This window comes from Epinephelus lanceolatus, chromosome 16, assembly GCF_041903045.1.
Source record: "Epinephelus lanceolatus isolate andai-2023 chromosome 16, ASM4190304v1, whole genome shotgun sequence".
Lineage (NCBI taxonomy): Eukaryota > Metazoa > Chordata > Actinopteri > Perciformes > Serranidae > Epinephelus > Epinephelus lanceolatus.
Window position 1 is genome coordinate 23,676,340 of NC_135749.1, and position 14,816 is coordinate 23,691,155.

The 14,816-nt window shown below is 40.5% G+C and overlaps 2 protein-coding genes across 3 annotated transcripts; both read left to right on the forward strand.

Moving 5' to 3' along the window:
• Window positions 1–680: 680 nt before the first annotated feature.
• clk2a (CDC-like kinase 2a) lies at window positions 681–10,769 on the forward strand. 2 transcript variants are annotated; one of them, XM_033638053.2, is made up of 13 exons: window positions 681–821; window positions 2,017–2,216; window positions 2,381–2,666; window positions 3,827–3,917; window positions 4,815–4,881; window positions 5,613–5,729; window positions 6,045–6,211; window positions 6,864–6,958; window positions 7,214–7,343; window positions 8,342–8,424; window positions 8,769–8,848; window positions 8,967–9,057; window positions 9,206–10,769. In XM_033638053.2, the coding sequence occupies exons 2-13, from the start codon at window positions 2,017–2,019 to the stop codon at window positions 9,392–9,394; spliced, it is 1,596 nt and encodes a 531-aa protein (XP_033493944.1). In that variant the 5' UTR covers window positions 681–821; the 3' UTR covers window positions 9,395–10,769. The 2 variants fall into 2 exon arrangements, with proteins under 2 accessions (XP_033493944.1, XP_033493945.1); XM_033638054.2 differs by lacking the exons at window positions 681–821; window positions 2,017–2,216; window positions 3,827–3,917 and having other exon boundaries at window positions 2,526–2,666.
• A 1,564-nt stretch (window positions 10,770–12,333) lies between these two features.
• Window positions 12,334–14,811, forward strand: LOC117264194 (uncharacterized). The gene is made up of 4 exons (XM_033638057.2): window positions 12,334–12,851; window positions 13,043–13,398; window positions 13,714–13,801; window positions 14,338–14,811. The coding sequence occupies exons 2-4, from the start codon at window positions 13,175–13,177 to the stop codon at window positions 14,494–14,496; spliced, it is 471 nt and encodes a 156-aa protein (XP_033493948.1). The 5' UTR covers window positions 12,334–12,851; window positions 13,043–13,174; the 3' UTR covers window positions 14,497–14,811.
• Window positions 14,812–14,816: the final 5 nt, after the last annotated feature.

A 14,816-nucleotide genomic window follows, 5' to 3' on the forward strand; every position in this document is an offset into this window, starting at 1 on the left:
GCAGTGATTGCTGTGCAACATGTACGCTGATGTCCAAAGTCAAGTCTATTTGTGTCAAGACAATACATACATGATGCACCAAGGTCACAAATCTACCCATCTACTTAGTAGTACACCCACCAAGTGAAGTCATGAGTCATTGGTGTTGAGTACAGGTCAAGTAGCAAGTCTTATTTGTTTGTTTTGTCTTAAGTTATCAAATTTGTGAATCAGTGCTTACTTGAGCCCAAGTCATGTGGCTTTAGTCCACACCTCTGTCCATTTTCTTAAGGAAAAAACAAAACAAATAGATAAAAAGTTGGATATGATGAAAATAAATTCACTAATTGCAAGTCAAAATTATAAAAATTGTAAGAAGTCAAATTAATGGCATTGTAAGTCACAATTGAAGAAAAATATGGGCTTGTAATTTTAATTTCTCAGATAAGGCAAAATGAACAAGACTGCCTTCGTGCTCAAAATTCTGTATTACATCTTAATTGTAGAGAAAATGCTCAGCATCATCAGTCACTTCTTATATTAATTCAAAACTTGTCTAACATGCCAGTTTGATTCTTACAAATATGATTTAGTTGTGACCGTTGCAGAGTACTACGCTAACGTGAACATGCAGGACTGAATTAGAGTCTCGGCACAGGGAGGCGTTAGAACCGCCAGTCTGAACCAGAACTAGCTGTACAGAAAGCGAAGGAAGGAAAAAAGCTGGCTGCCTGCTAGCAACAGAGCTTTGGACGTCGGGCTACGGGAAGATAAATAGACAAAACTGGAACGCCAACACGGATTTCTTGTGGGACAAACGTACAGGGCTCGCTGCTAAAACGGTAAATATCGCATACGAGTTGTCCTGTGCCCTAAAGTAAGCCACATTCCGACCCAACGGTTAGTACGGCGGCTAGCGAAAGTATGTTATGCTAGCTGTCGAACGTAGCTAAGCTAAGATGGCGGTCAAAGTATTTACATTAGCTAACATTGCTAGCAGAGCATGCTAACAGCCAGGTCGTCGCTTGTTGGTCAGTTAGTTAGCTGGTTAAGCAGTTTTAAGTTATGTTAGCTGTTGATATATCGGTGTGTGAAAACTGAAAAAATACTGGATGCCCACTGCTTACTGAAATAGCAGCGTTAACGGCAGTAACGGCACTAACGCGTCGTCTTACATGGTAGGAAATAAGCTTTAACATTAGCGACAGCTGCAAAACCGTGTTGTTATCTGGGAACGTTGTTTTGTTATCGTCTAGCTTAGTTAAAGCTTATCTAATAAATGCTAAACGTTATATCAGTCGTGTACTTATAGCATGATTGTTTGTTGTTTACAGTCGCTGGAAGCAACGCTGCATTTACGCTAACCTGCGGTGGGTTCGTAATAGTTAAACAGGATCATGCAACAGGGTTATTAAAATGCAACCCTGCATTTGATCACTCGTCTCTCTTCACATACTTAGAAGCCTGCTTCAACAGTTGTCTTTCTAGCTACAGCTATTTTTGCACAGATTTATAGGCTGCATGTTTCATCGGGTTGCTTTTAAAGTTTAAGTGTTGAACTGTGTGTTTCTGTGGTTGGCTGTATTCAGCTGTAGGCCACCTACACATCCACGTTGTTGTTTTATTTATACTTTTTATACAATGTTTGTTTACTAAGCTGCTGTCCTCAATCAGCCCATTTGATCTGACTTTAAGGAGCCAATTGGGGTTTCTCCAAGGGCAGCTTTATTAAACAGTGAGGGTAACGTTTACATTTTCACATAGACAGAGACAGAGAATGTGTAGGTCAAAAATTCCTGTCTCAGGTTGCTTGTCTCTCACAACTCCCACATCTCAGTTTGAGTTTGGTGGTGGACAGCTGTCCCACTGATAGGAATATTTGACAAGGAGAAAAACTTTTACAGGACTCAATGTAAAAAGGGATCTCCCACTATTGTCTACTGTAGTTTTCAGTTCAACAAGCAATTCATTAACTTTCAAGGGGACTTTATTAAAGTTCTTAATACTGTTTTGTTTGTTCTTCTAATAATCCACTAGATGCCTCACACTAGACGTTACTCATCTTCGGACAGAGACAGTCGAAGCAGCTACCAAGACCGTTACAGAGACAGAGACAGAGGGCGAAGACATCGACACAGAAGATCGCCTTCTTACTCCTCCAGCAGTGACAGAGATAGAGACCGAGACAGAAGAGGACGGGGACACAGACAGGAAGGAAGCTTTGTACGCTCAAGGAGGTATGTTTGTGTGTATGGTGTGGTTTATTTGGTGTGCTGTGTTGCAATTTTACCTATACATTTCAATATGTTCAATCACGAGTACCAACTTTGTAGAGCTTTTTTGAAGGTTTGTTGGTTTCCAATCTTGAGGTTTCAGTGTTTTCCTTTGTCCTCTGATTCAGTCGTAGCTATGACAATCGCTCTACAGAGCACCGGCCATTTGACAGAAGATACTGCGAGGGATACAGACGCTTGGATCAGAGCCGAGATCAAGACCGCGACAGAGAAAGGGAGCCACATGGAGCAGCTGAAAGTTACTATCCACGCGACTTCTCCCCAAATGTATACGATTACCGACGTGGCCGCGAAAGGGATCGGGAACGGGACGAGTCATACCGGCGGAAAGGCAGCAGGCGTAAGCACAAACGAAGGCGGCGTAGAACCAGGTCCTATAGCCCATCTTCCTCGGTGAGTACAGCCAGTCTTGAGATTGTGTTTTAACTCTCCTCATCATCTCTCCTTCCATCTCTGTCCCTTCCACTCAGCTCTCTCTGTCTCTGTCTTTCTCTAACCATTTATTCTCCGCAGCTCCTGGAATTGGTAAGTAGTACAATCTTTATGATTTTGTTTTTGTTCCGTCAGAGGGGATTTTAATTTTTGTTTTAGTGGGTTTTGCTTAAATTAACACTTCTTTTTGGCAGAGCATTTTCATTTTTATGCAAATACTTTTTCAGTAGTTCATCAGTAATCATCCACTAATTCTTAATGCTCTTTAGATACATGCTCATCACAGCTTTCCTAACTTTTACTTTTGAAAGCCTAGTACTTGGTCCAACTATTCTGTGTCTGTGGCCCTACCTTTACATAAAATTTTATTTGGTATGTTGTTGGTTCTTTAGTAAAAGCTTAAATTCTGTGATAACAGTTGGTTGGCCACTTGTGAACTTTAGTGCAGATAGGCTGAAAAAAGTGAAAATGTTCTACCAAACACTTTGTAAGATTAAGATTTAAATACAATGCAGGTTTTTGTTAGAATTTACTGACATTTAAAATGTTTTAGCTTCGTTAAAATGCATTTTTTGTGTGGGTCACTTTTAGCCACACATGTATAAGTAGTATTTATTTAAGGGAGAAAGGGGTTGAAATTTATGTAGCATATATGCTGGGATTATCTTTTAATATTTCCTGTTTGATTACATATGGTCCTCTCATTTTATTTTCGTTTTTGTTTAATCTAAAAAGTCAACCTGATAAGTTTTGTATTAGTTATATTACTGTTTTGAATGGTTTTTGCGTTGATGAATGGATATGCCAGTTGCTTCCTTGTTTGTAAGCAGCTGTGGTTAAAAGGTAGAGGGGGGAGAGGAACAGAGGACAGCATGTAATCTTTGACTTGTTCCCTTGCACTATATCCCTATCGTTATATATTTCCTTCACGTGGTGTCATGCGTGAATCGCCCCATGACCACCAAACCCACCTACAACCACAACTACCACCAACACCACCCTCCTCTTCCCTCCTCGTCTACCTGTGCGGCCTGACGCCATGTCTGCGGCTGCCCCTGAAAACCCCCTGTTCCCTCCGGTCGTGTCGTGACCTGCTGATGGCGGTTTGGGTGTGAAAACAGCGGAGTGACAGCCGGACGCGGGCACTGAGTGTGAGGGACGACGAGGAAGGGCACCTGATCTGTCGGAGTGGGGACGTCCTGCAAGAGAGATGTACTCACTGCCACTACTCTATCGTAACCCTTCTCCATATGAGTATTAAAGCATAGAGCATTTACATGACATGGGAGTGCCTGATGATGATGATGATGATGATGCCTTGCTAGAATGCTCTTCGCTCTAGCTGAAATGGCAGGGTGGATTGCAGGAATGTTGAAGATTTTGAGAGGGACTTTAGATACCTTCTCCTTTTTGTTCTAGGATTTTAAGCTGTGGAGCATTTTCTGTTTCACAGGTTACTTGACTTTCCTAAACGTAGAATCCCATTTGCAGCTGTTTGTCTCTGTTGCCTTTCAGATTAAACCTCAGTTACAGTTCTAAGTCTGTAGCTTAAGATAGCTATTTCCCACTAGTAGGGTTTCAGGGATTTTCTTTTATTTTTTTTAGCAGACATCTGACATGCACATCACTTATTTAGTATTTTCCTAGCACAACCAGAGCACATTTAGACTGTAAATTTATCTTAAAAATATTTGCCATTTTTGGTATCATGCAATGTTTAGTAGAAATACTAATCATTTTTCAGTTTTACACAGTATTCCTGTGTCCTTTTGGGCAAAGACAGCCACATCTCGAAAGGATGTGCCTTTATTTTTGATGGCTGCAAATTGGTCATAAAAAAGGAAGGGAGCATTTTACATTTGCTCCCTTATTTCCTTTAAATGTATTATAGCGCTATGATTTTAATCATCATAGATTACCTCAAAGTGTTTCAAGCCTGCCAGTTTGAATAGGCAGCCATTTGAAAAGGGGATGGGCGCTAGAATTGATACGCCGCCTGTCTACACTTTTGCATTATGTATTCCTGCTTAAGTCCACATGTCTAATGCTCCTGTTCTTTCTTTCCCTGCCCTCCCTCTCTCCTCCTTCTCTCTCTGTGTTGTGTTGCAGATGAGATTGTCAGCACTTTGGGAGAAGGCACCTTTGGGAGGGTGATGCAGTGCATAGACCATCGCAGGTGTGTATCAATTGACACTGGGAAAACAACGGTCGTCAACTGCTTGCTGTGTTTGAGTTACAGGGGAAGAAAGAGTGTTAATCTCATACCTAAGGGGGTAGACTTGAGCCAGATTAGATCAGGATAAGAGTATTTAACATCCTTCTTAACTATTGATTACTAGTGTTTCTTCCCGGGACTGTTTTGAATTTAAAAACCCCTTCATCAGATTGTCCATCGCTTTCTGTTTTTTTTCCTGCTGCCTTTGATAATCTGGTGCAGTGTCTTGCAGGCAAATTAGCTCTGCTGCATCTTAGCCTCATTTGACTATGTGCCTTCTCTCTGATAGGGTCATAATGGAAGATGTGTTGTCTTGTGATAATGCCAGAAATGCACATCTAACAATTTCAAGTTCAAGGTTTTATGGTCAGGGCCTTAGGAAAGAGACGTATGGATTATCTATTCATGTCTGTGACCAACTGAAGCTGCATTAAGAAGATGCTTATTGTAAGAAGGGACTTTCATATTCCCACCATATAACTAATATCAATATCAGAGATTTTGTTGTCATATCCATCTTAGTAAGTGTGTTTTTATCTAAAAGTTAAATCATGACACTTTGGTGTCAGCAATTCAGTCACACCCTTTTCTGGGGCATCTGCTCCCCAAAAGGAGGTTGGCATACAAAGGTAAAGCAGGTTTTGTGTTTTATGTCCTCTGTTTTTGACCTCATACTATCTTATGTCTTACAGGGGAGGAGCCAATGTTGCTCTGAAAATTATCAAAAATGTGGAGAAGTACAAGGAAGCCGCTCGCTTGGAGATAAACGTACTAGAGAAGATCAATGAAAAGGACCCTGATAACAAATTGTGAGTTCTGATTGCTTCAATTAAATGAACTTCTTAACCTTGAGTAACAGTGCCTGAATTAACTCCATTTTCCTTAGTAGAGCTAAGCAATAAACCTAAAATCTATCAGTGCTGACATTTAGTGTCACCAACTCAGTTTTGCTTGTTTGATAAAAGCCTCACCATCCTGGAAGCTTTCAACAGTTACCAAGATATGGTACGCTAGATTAGTCTCTATAGAAGTATTTATTTTAGCTGTTGTACAAGTAAAGTGGCGTTTGTATTTAAATAATCCACTATATAACTCAAACTTCCTGTATCCTGTTTATCTTGCAGCTTGTGTGTACAGATGTATGACTGGTTTGACTACCACGGTCACATGTGTCTCTCCTTTGAGCTGTTAGCTCTCAGTACCTTTGACTTTCTGAAGGAAAACAACTACCTGCCCTACTCAATTGGTCAGGTCAGACACATGGCCTACCAAATCTGTCTCGCAGTGAAGTGTAAGTTTTTTTAATGATGTCCTGTATTTGGGTTTAGTATAAAAGAAACTCATATTAGTCAGTTAAGAATGGGTTTAATGCACCAAATATACTGTATAGCTCAACATATTGTTAACAAGTATCAGCAACCAATTCGGCATGTTCAGTGTAGAGACTCTCCTTACTTAAACTAATTAAGTTGTTGTGCTGTTGTCTCTAAAATAAGTGTTCGCCTAATAATGTGTCTTCATCAGTTGCCACAAATTGAGTGGCTGGACTGACAGCGTTTTGTTGTTGGTAGACAGCCTGTAGCCACATGAGGGCATTATAGTGTCTCTGTTAACTTATTAAGCTTCTGATTAGGAAAACTATGCTGTAATGAAGACTTCCTGGCTACATCTTTTTAGTTGTCCAGTTTACAAACTCAAATGTCAATATCTACATGTATTCTGTGGATTTTTTTACTATTCACATTTTTTTGTCCATGCTCTTTTTATTAATTTCACCCTATCTATATTATGATCATTACTGTTCATTGTTTTATCTCATCTTAAATGAATTAACATCAGCACACTCCATGATTAGAAGATGGATTGTGTAAAGTAACTGCACATTCATTAAGTGTCAAAAGTGAAGACTAAATGACCAATGTACTCATGTTTTGTCTCCGTAGTTCTCCATGACAATAAGTTGACGCACACAGACCTAAAGCCTGAGAACATTCTTTTTGTCAACTCAGACTTCACAATGTCCTTCAATGTAGAGAAGGTAAGATGCAGTAGACTCTTGTGGTAGGCCTGTACCACTTTAATTGTGATAGTGAACATGGTTGATCTCGTGTTGAAATGTTGCCAGTAGATGTTGCTTAGCAGTCTTGTGAATAAATATGTAAAACCCACAGCTGCAGTTTGAAACTGCTCAACTGAAATTTCCATAAAACAGCATGACTTAGAGACACAGTCTGCATAATACTTTGTAGGAAAGTAGATCAAAGCTCAAGAAACACTGTTTTGTGTCTTGCAGAAGCGAGAAGAGCGGACGGTTAAGAGCACGGCAGTACGTGTGGTGGACTTTGGCAGTGCCACTTTTGACCACGAGCACCACAGCACCATTGTGTCCACGCGGCATTACCGTGCCCCTGAGGTCATACTTGGTGAGGATGGCCATACATGTATTGAAAACACTCCTTCTCAGAAAGGATAAAATACATTATTTCAGCCTACCAGAGTTCCAGTTAAACTAAGGTTTCAGAGATTTAACAGGGAAATCAGCTTGGAGATGAACACCTGTGTCTGTTTCAGTCGGCACGTGTCAGTTGTTGTTCCTACATTGCTCTGTCGATCAAATATTTGCGGGCATGTTCTTGTAGAAACAGGCTGCGTTCTACCAGTTGAAACAAGCACAGCTCAGCATTCCTCTGTTGAAATGTATTTTAAAGTGCCTTGTTCTGCAGAAGATAAGGTGATGCATCTCTTCCTCTCAGTCAGTTCATATTAATCTTTAGCTGTTTTCTCATATGACCTCCTCATTGTCTGGACATTGTCAGTTTCCCTTTCACACACGTAGCACACAGCAGATCTTCTGTGCCGGTAGCGTTCTCACCTACTGGGAATACTCTGTTTGGTTTAGGCTAGGGGCATCATGTGGATTACACTGCAGTTGCGTAGCTGGTTCATTATTCAGCCATTGAATATCTCTTGATGATTCAGCGCTGGCTTTACTGACAGAAGTTCCTGAATCTGGTCATCTCTCTAATTATGCCATTATCGTCTGTGTGTAAATGACTTTTCTTCATCCATGGATGTTCGTTTTCTTCCAATCCAAATGATTTGGATATTTGTAGTCTCACATAAAGCACATGTGTAAAAGGGGCTATATATTCACATATTAACAACAGCAACAGTAGTAGGTGTCAAGATCATTTTTGGCCACTTAATGTAAGGATTACAAATTCACACACCAGTTTTAAACTATAAAGTATTGCTCTTTAAGTTCTAACCTTTTCTTTGAAGCACATGGTATTCATGCATAAACTGAATCACCCTATGTGGCGTATAAACTGAGTCATTAGAATAATTTTGTGTGGTGTCAGCAAGCATCAACTCCAGCCTAGAGTAGGTCATTTATTCAATATGTGTTTTCAACCTTCAGAGCTGGGCTGGAGCCATCCGTGTGACGTGTGGAGCATCGGCTGTATCCTCTTTGAGTTCTACCTGGGCTTCACGTTGTTTCAGGTACTATGGCATCCCACTGCAGCAAAGACCTGGGCCTCATTTAAATGAGAATTTTAGGCCAGCCAGGACTGCTGTGTGACTTTTTTGTTTTGATATTGATGAATTGATGATTTGGCTTGTATCTCACCAAACAGTGAAACATAACAGATTAACACATGTCCATGGCATGTGTTAATCTGGTCGGAATTAACCCTTGGTGTCATTTGTGAGCTCTGACTGTGTCTTTGACACTATATGTAGCAGCAGTAGTAGTTTAACCCTGATTATCTTCTGATAAGTCTTTCACCCTCTGTTTCTCCTCCCTGCTGAATCAGTCAGTTTTTTTTTACTTATATTTCTTTCAGACTCATGACAATAGGGAGCATTTAGCCATGATGGAGAGAATCCTGGGTCCGGTGCCCTCAAGGATGATTCGTAAAACTAGGTGAGAGAACATGCAAACATACTAAAGTGAGAAAGTTCCTGTAACAGACAGGAATGCAACCATTTTATATAGCGAACAACATGCACACACACTCACACTGATCTCTGTAACCTCACAGGAAGCAAAAGTATTTCTATAGAGGTCGTCTGGACTGGGATGAGAGCTCCTCAGCAGGGAAATATGTCAGAGAAAACTGCAAACCTTTGCGGGTAAGAATGTTTGGAAATTGAAAAGCAAGAAATATGATGATTAGCAGGACTAAAAGGTCCTAACAGTGCATTGTTGCATTTTGCAATTCTTTACTTGACAGGCTCAGTAGTCCTCTGACTCTCTTTCTTGTTTCCCTTCCCCTGTCAGCGATACTTGCTGTCGGAGGCAGAAGAGCACCACCAGCTGTTTGACCTCATTGAAAGCATGCTGGAGTATGAGCCCTCCAAGAGGCTAGTGTTGGCAGACTCCCTCAAACACCCTTTCTTTGAGAACGGGGGGACTGGGGAGTCAGGGAGTGGCAAGAACTGGGAAGGTAACCGGGACATCAGCCGGTGACCCAAGAGCCTCCAAAGACTGAATGACAGAGGAAGTCTTTTATATGTGGAGCAGGTGAACTGTTAAATTAAATGGGGCTTCAGATGTTTTCTGTCATTTGTCATTAACGCATGGACACCTTAACTTCCTGCTCCTCCACCCTGCCTCTCTGGAGTCCACCTCTGCAGCCACAATAGGCATGTTTTTGCAGCAGAGAGACCAAAACAAACCCACAAAAGACTGGAAAAGAGTTGGAAAGAATGAATCTTTTCTGGCCACCACAGCCTCAATAGAGGATGAAAAATCTTAAATGGAAGATTGTACCCAAAGTAGCCCTCTATGCAGCTCCTGTCTTCCTTCCACCTCTGAACTACCTTCCTCCCTTCCGTCCATCCGTCTGTTATTTTCATCAGCATGTAAAGAAAATAATTCACCTTTTTATAAGGTAATGAGCACTACAAAAGACCAGTTACACAACAACTCAGCTACGGAGAAGAAATGTCCTCGGATTCTGAAGTCTAAGGAGAGGGTGAAAAGGAGATAGAGCTGTATATGCAGCGCAAGTCCTCACTCACATAATTCTGAACATGGAGACATGCAAGATATTTTATTATGCTGACATCAAATCATTCAAAGTAAATATCATATTTCTTTGGGAATTACAGATACTCCCAGTAGAGAAAAGCATCTAGGTTTTTGTTTACGTTTTTGTTAAGTGAGCACTTGCATTGCGTATCATTTTCCTTGTTTCTTTTTTTACGTCTGAAAGGATTATCCCTTATATGGAGACTTGTGCCCTTAATCTCGGGTCGACAGGCCTGTTATTATTCGCCAATGAGATGATAATGGTGATGGACACTCCACACACAAACATGGGCCTCTGTGGTCTGTCTTATTGATAGATAAATGTTTGTTATGTTATGCAGTGCTTTCTGGGTGTGAGGATGTGTGTGTGCGTGCATGTGTGTGTCGGGGTGGGTGGTGTGGGTGACACGTTCATATTAATGTTTTGATCAGTGACTTCTTAGTAGCTCAGCGGTAGTCATGGGAACATTTTAAACACAAAAGAACATAAACTGCCTTTTTCCATGTGTGATTTGGTCAGACCGGAAGTCTCTCCATTGAGGTTAAGCACACAGCTCCTGGTGGTAGCCAATGAGCCACACACACCTGTCGCCAGTATTTATTTTTGGGCTCCAATAGGTCATAGTCCCCCGCCCCCCCACCTGTACATGACTTGTGTTTTTTTTTGTATGAAATTAAAGCATATAAAACTGTATATATGTATGATTGTGTAGAATTAAAGTTAAGTCCTCCTTACCAAAGGCTTATGGTGCTCTCAGTATCGGTCTGGGCCTCTGGTAGCTAAAGGGAGGCGTTCTGTCTTTAAATACCAGCACTGTGTCTGAGTCCATCTCTTATCTCTCTAATGCCACTTCCGGATCATGTGCAAGAACATCAGAAGGGTGTTTGACAGGCGGTGGTGAAGGTTAAACATGGTGTCTGTCCATATTGGTCAACTTGGATGGATAACAAGTTGTAGTTTCTCACTACATTGTTTTACTAGAAAGTAGCTTGGACGTGTTAATTTTGTTTCCATAATGTGTCTTTTATTTTGTACTGCTGGAAGGATATTTAAATATTAATTTTAATCGTGAAACTACTTTTGATTTTGTTGGTAAGTCCTCTTGGCAGCCAACATGTACAGGTATCGCATGCTTTCTATTACCATCCATTTCCTGTTAGTTTCTTCGTGTTGTAAACTAATCTCTCTTTGATTTCCTTCCAAAACCTAAACTCAGCTGTCACCCTCTCAAGACAGGAAATGAGGGGAAACTTGGATGATCTGCTGCAACAGGTGTATACGTCTCGTAAGCCTGCCCATCTGTCGGTAACGTACCGTTGCTTTATTGACCTCTCTCACTGTCCCCATTCTCTCTCTCCTCTTTTATCCTGTGTAATGAATGGATTAATGAGCTGGGGGTTCCACAAAAAATAAGACTGGACTGTGAGGCTATAGCCATGGATCAGCAAAGGACCCTGCTACACAACAAGACTCAAGACTAAAAATAACAGACTTGGACCACTTAGTTAAAATTGTGCTTGGACACACAGACATGCCAGGACCCTTTGGGACCCTGGAGGTTTATGGTCATTTGGGTCAGTCCCTCACTCTGGTTGGTTAGTTATTTAATACTAAAATGTCTTATAAATATTAGGCCTTAAAAATCATTTGAATTTGTGAGATCTCAGTCGCCACCAACATTTTATCTAATTTATCATTTTTTACATGTATTTTTGTCAGAATGAATCAAGGTCCTCTGTATGAAAGTGCACATTTCTGATGTTACAAATCTTTAGACCTTCCACTGAGCCTAATACTGTCTTTGAACTTTATACTTGCTCTAAGCTGTTGGCAAAATGTAGCTTAGCCTAACTCACTCTGACAACCGTATACCTACATAAGCCTATGGGACATTAAACATACTACAGACCTGCATTGCTAGAAGAAGAAAATGATGATTTGTTTCAATACATCAGTCTTAAATTCGGTTAAAAATGATCTTGAAAAAGCGTAAAGAAGCATCAAATTTAAGTGTATGATACCTGTAGACACCCTCAAAAGAGAAAATGATTTATGAGCAGATATCATGATACAAGATTGTTTGACTTCACATCTTTGTTGTAAATTAGAAATGTGCAAAGTCAGTAATACAATCCAATTAACAAAAGAAATACGTGGGAAACAATACAGTGAAGAGGAGAAAAGACAACAACAAAAATATTTTAACAATCAAAGCCCAGTGATTTATGTAAGTGAATGGACTGGGAGTTCTCTCTCTCTCTTGACCTGGATTCATCTCTGAGTACACTGAGTGAGTGAATGAATCAATGAATGAAATGAGTCATTCAAGTTTGACTCAGGTTCTTAATGTTTGCAGTCAATGAAGCAGCGTCATGTCTTAGGGGACAAGGTAGGCATCCTCTCTGCGTCACAGAGGCATCACCCCCCACCTTTTAAGTCTCTCCATGCTCCGTCTGGCAGCCTCCCTGACAAACAGTATCACCAACTGACTCATCAGCTGTTACCTAAACATAAACTATGCAGATGTTCTTTTGCTGAAATTAAGAATGTAACTTTTAATTAAAGACTTTAGACATTTGAAGTCCAACCCCAAACTGTAAACACAAGTTTTTTTGAGCTATGTCAGAGGACAAATGTGAATGAAGCAGCTGTTTCCCTGTGCAGGTTTGTTTGGCATTGCTTTGTTGTTAATGAGATAAACTCTTACGTCTTCAGCTAAACCTGTTTGAGGACCAGCAGGATCATCGGTCAAATCCCCATAAGAGCAGACTGGGACAGAGCAGAGGTGTATACATGTGCACACACTAAAGTAGTGGAGGCGATACAACGGATGGACCCTACACTCAACAGCTTTGACAAATGATACCAACAGCTGATTGACACTACTTGCAGGTGAGTCCCATTTTGACTTTAAAGCACATTGTGTTCATCTGCACTGATGCACATGAGCTGCAAGTTGACTTAAGATGCTTTATTGGAAATTTAGGTAGATGATATTCAGGTGGTTTTTCTTTATTGACATTTTAAAAAAAGTGATACAAGCTGTTATTGGTTGGTTTAATTGTTGTTCTTTCTATTTGCAGATAAAAGCCTGAATTCTGGTTCAAAAGTAACGAAGAGCAACAACGCCGACTTGTCCTGGACTTTGAAAGAGTCTTGAAAACGGCACTTGCTACACTGCACAAACGACATCAGCACAAGACAGCTTCTAAAAAATGGATTCCCTAATGTCGCTCGGCGCTCCTCTGAAGCAGTTCACCAGCTGTGTGTCAGGGAAGAAACCCACCGCCAAGAGAGGGGCCAAGGAGAGCCAGCCTGTCCGCAGGAGCAGCTTCAGCCGCAGGAAGAGCGTCAGTAGGAGGAGAAGCCTTCCCTGCAGCAGCCAGAAGGTCCCGGACTCCTGGCTCAGGATGTACCAGGCTGAGCTGAAGAGAGAAAGGTAGAGTTCACACAACACATGCATTCATGAACAAAAATCTGTCATCAGCTCTAAAAATGCATTCTGTTTATTTATAGTGCTATTTTGTCATTCAATTAAGATTCTTTTTGCATATTTGCAGTTGATAAAGAATTGTGTTTGCACCTCTCGGACAGTGTGATAACTCAGTAAATTCAAGTATAGAGTATGTTTTATTCTCCAGCTGGGAGTCTTGGCCAGACCAACTTGGCTTAATGAGGATAAGGCTGCTCCTCACATGAATAAGCTGCTTGCCCATGTGCTGTTCCTAAAGTTACTCTGTGCTGTTTGCCAAAGGAAACGACAGCAAGCCATACTGGCCAAGAAGAACGCAGAGAGGACAGTGAGAAGGACTCACTTCAGAAGCCACCACTGCCTCCCGAGGGTAAGGGAACAACAAAATCAAAAGAAACATTCTTCACATTTGGGCCGAACGTCCATTTGGACCCAACAATGAACTGATTAGAATTTAGTGGTCAAAGGTCAAGGTCACTCTGACCTCACAAAACATGTTTTTTTTGCCATAACTCAGGAATTCATACACTTTTTCATGAAGTTTTCATGGGAAAAAATTCAACTTTTTTCTGAGTTGAGATCATTATCTTGTAGATTTTTGTCTTTCTGAATCAATGAGATTATTTTGTTAATTCTGTAACTCAAGAGCATATTTTTTTCTCAAGTTAGTTCATTATACCATAGTGACTTTTTATTTATTTATTTTACATTTTTTTTAATTAAAAAAAAAAAAGACTTTAATGTAATACTTTTTTGACACTATACTATGGTACATACTATGTTATGTCATTTTTACATTCAATACTATGATTTTTTTAAATTCAAATTTTACAACACATTTTTATGACTTACTATACTATGACACCACACAAATCTGACAGTCTTCACCCTCATGTCCACATGCAGCAGACCACCACTGCCAGAAAACCAGCCCCAGTGAAGGACGATTCCTTCTTCGGAGCCTTCCAAGGCCTCAGTCTGGATGAACTGCTGGGAGGCAGCAGTGGATCTCCTGCTGTCTCTGTGTCAGCAGGTGGTGGAGGAGATCAGTGCAAAGTCATGTGAGACCTCACATTTAAGGACAATCAAACTGAAAATATTCTCATGCATGAGAGACTTGAAGGACAAAAGGGCTCATGGTGGAAAGGTGATTTGCAAATGACACGGAGGCTCACACCTTATAACCCAAGAAAAGGCGGAAAGGCACTTATTTGTTATACTGTTTTAATTTGTTTAGATCTTTTTTCTTTTAGAAAAGTTAATATTGCTTATTCATAATTCTTTGATGATTGTGCAGGTTGTACTCTGTATTACTCTTTGTACAGTTTCTGTCTACTTGTTTTTGTGAAATATGACTGTTATAAAATTGAGCAAATCTGACACAT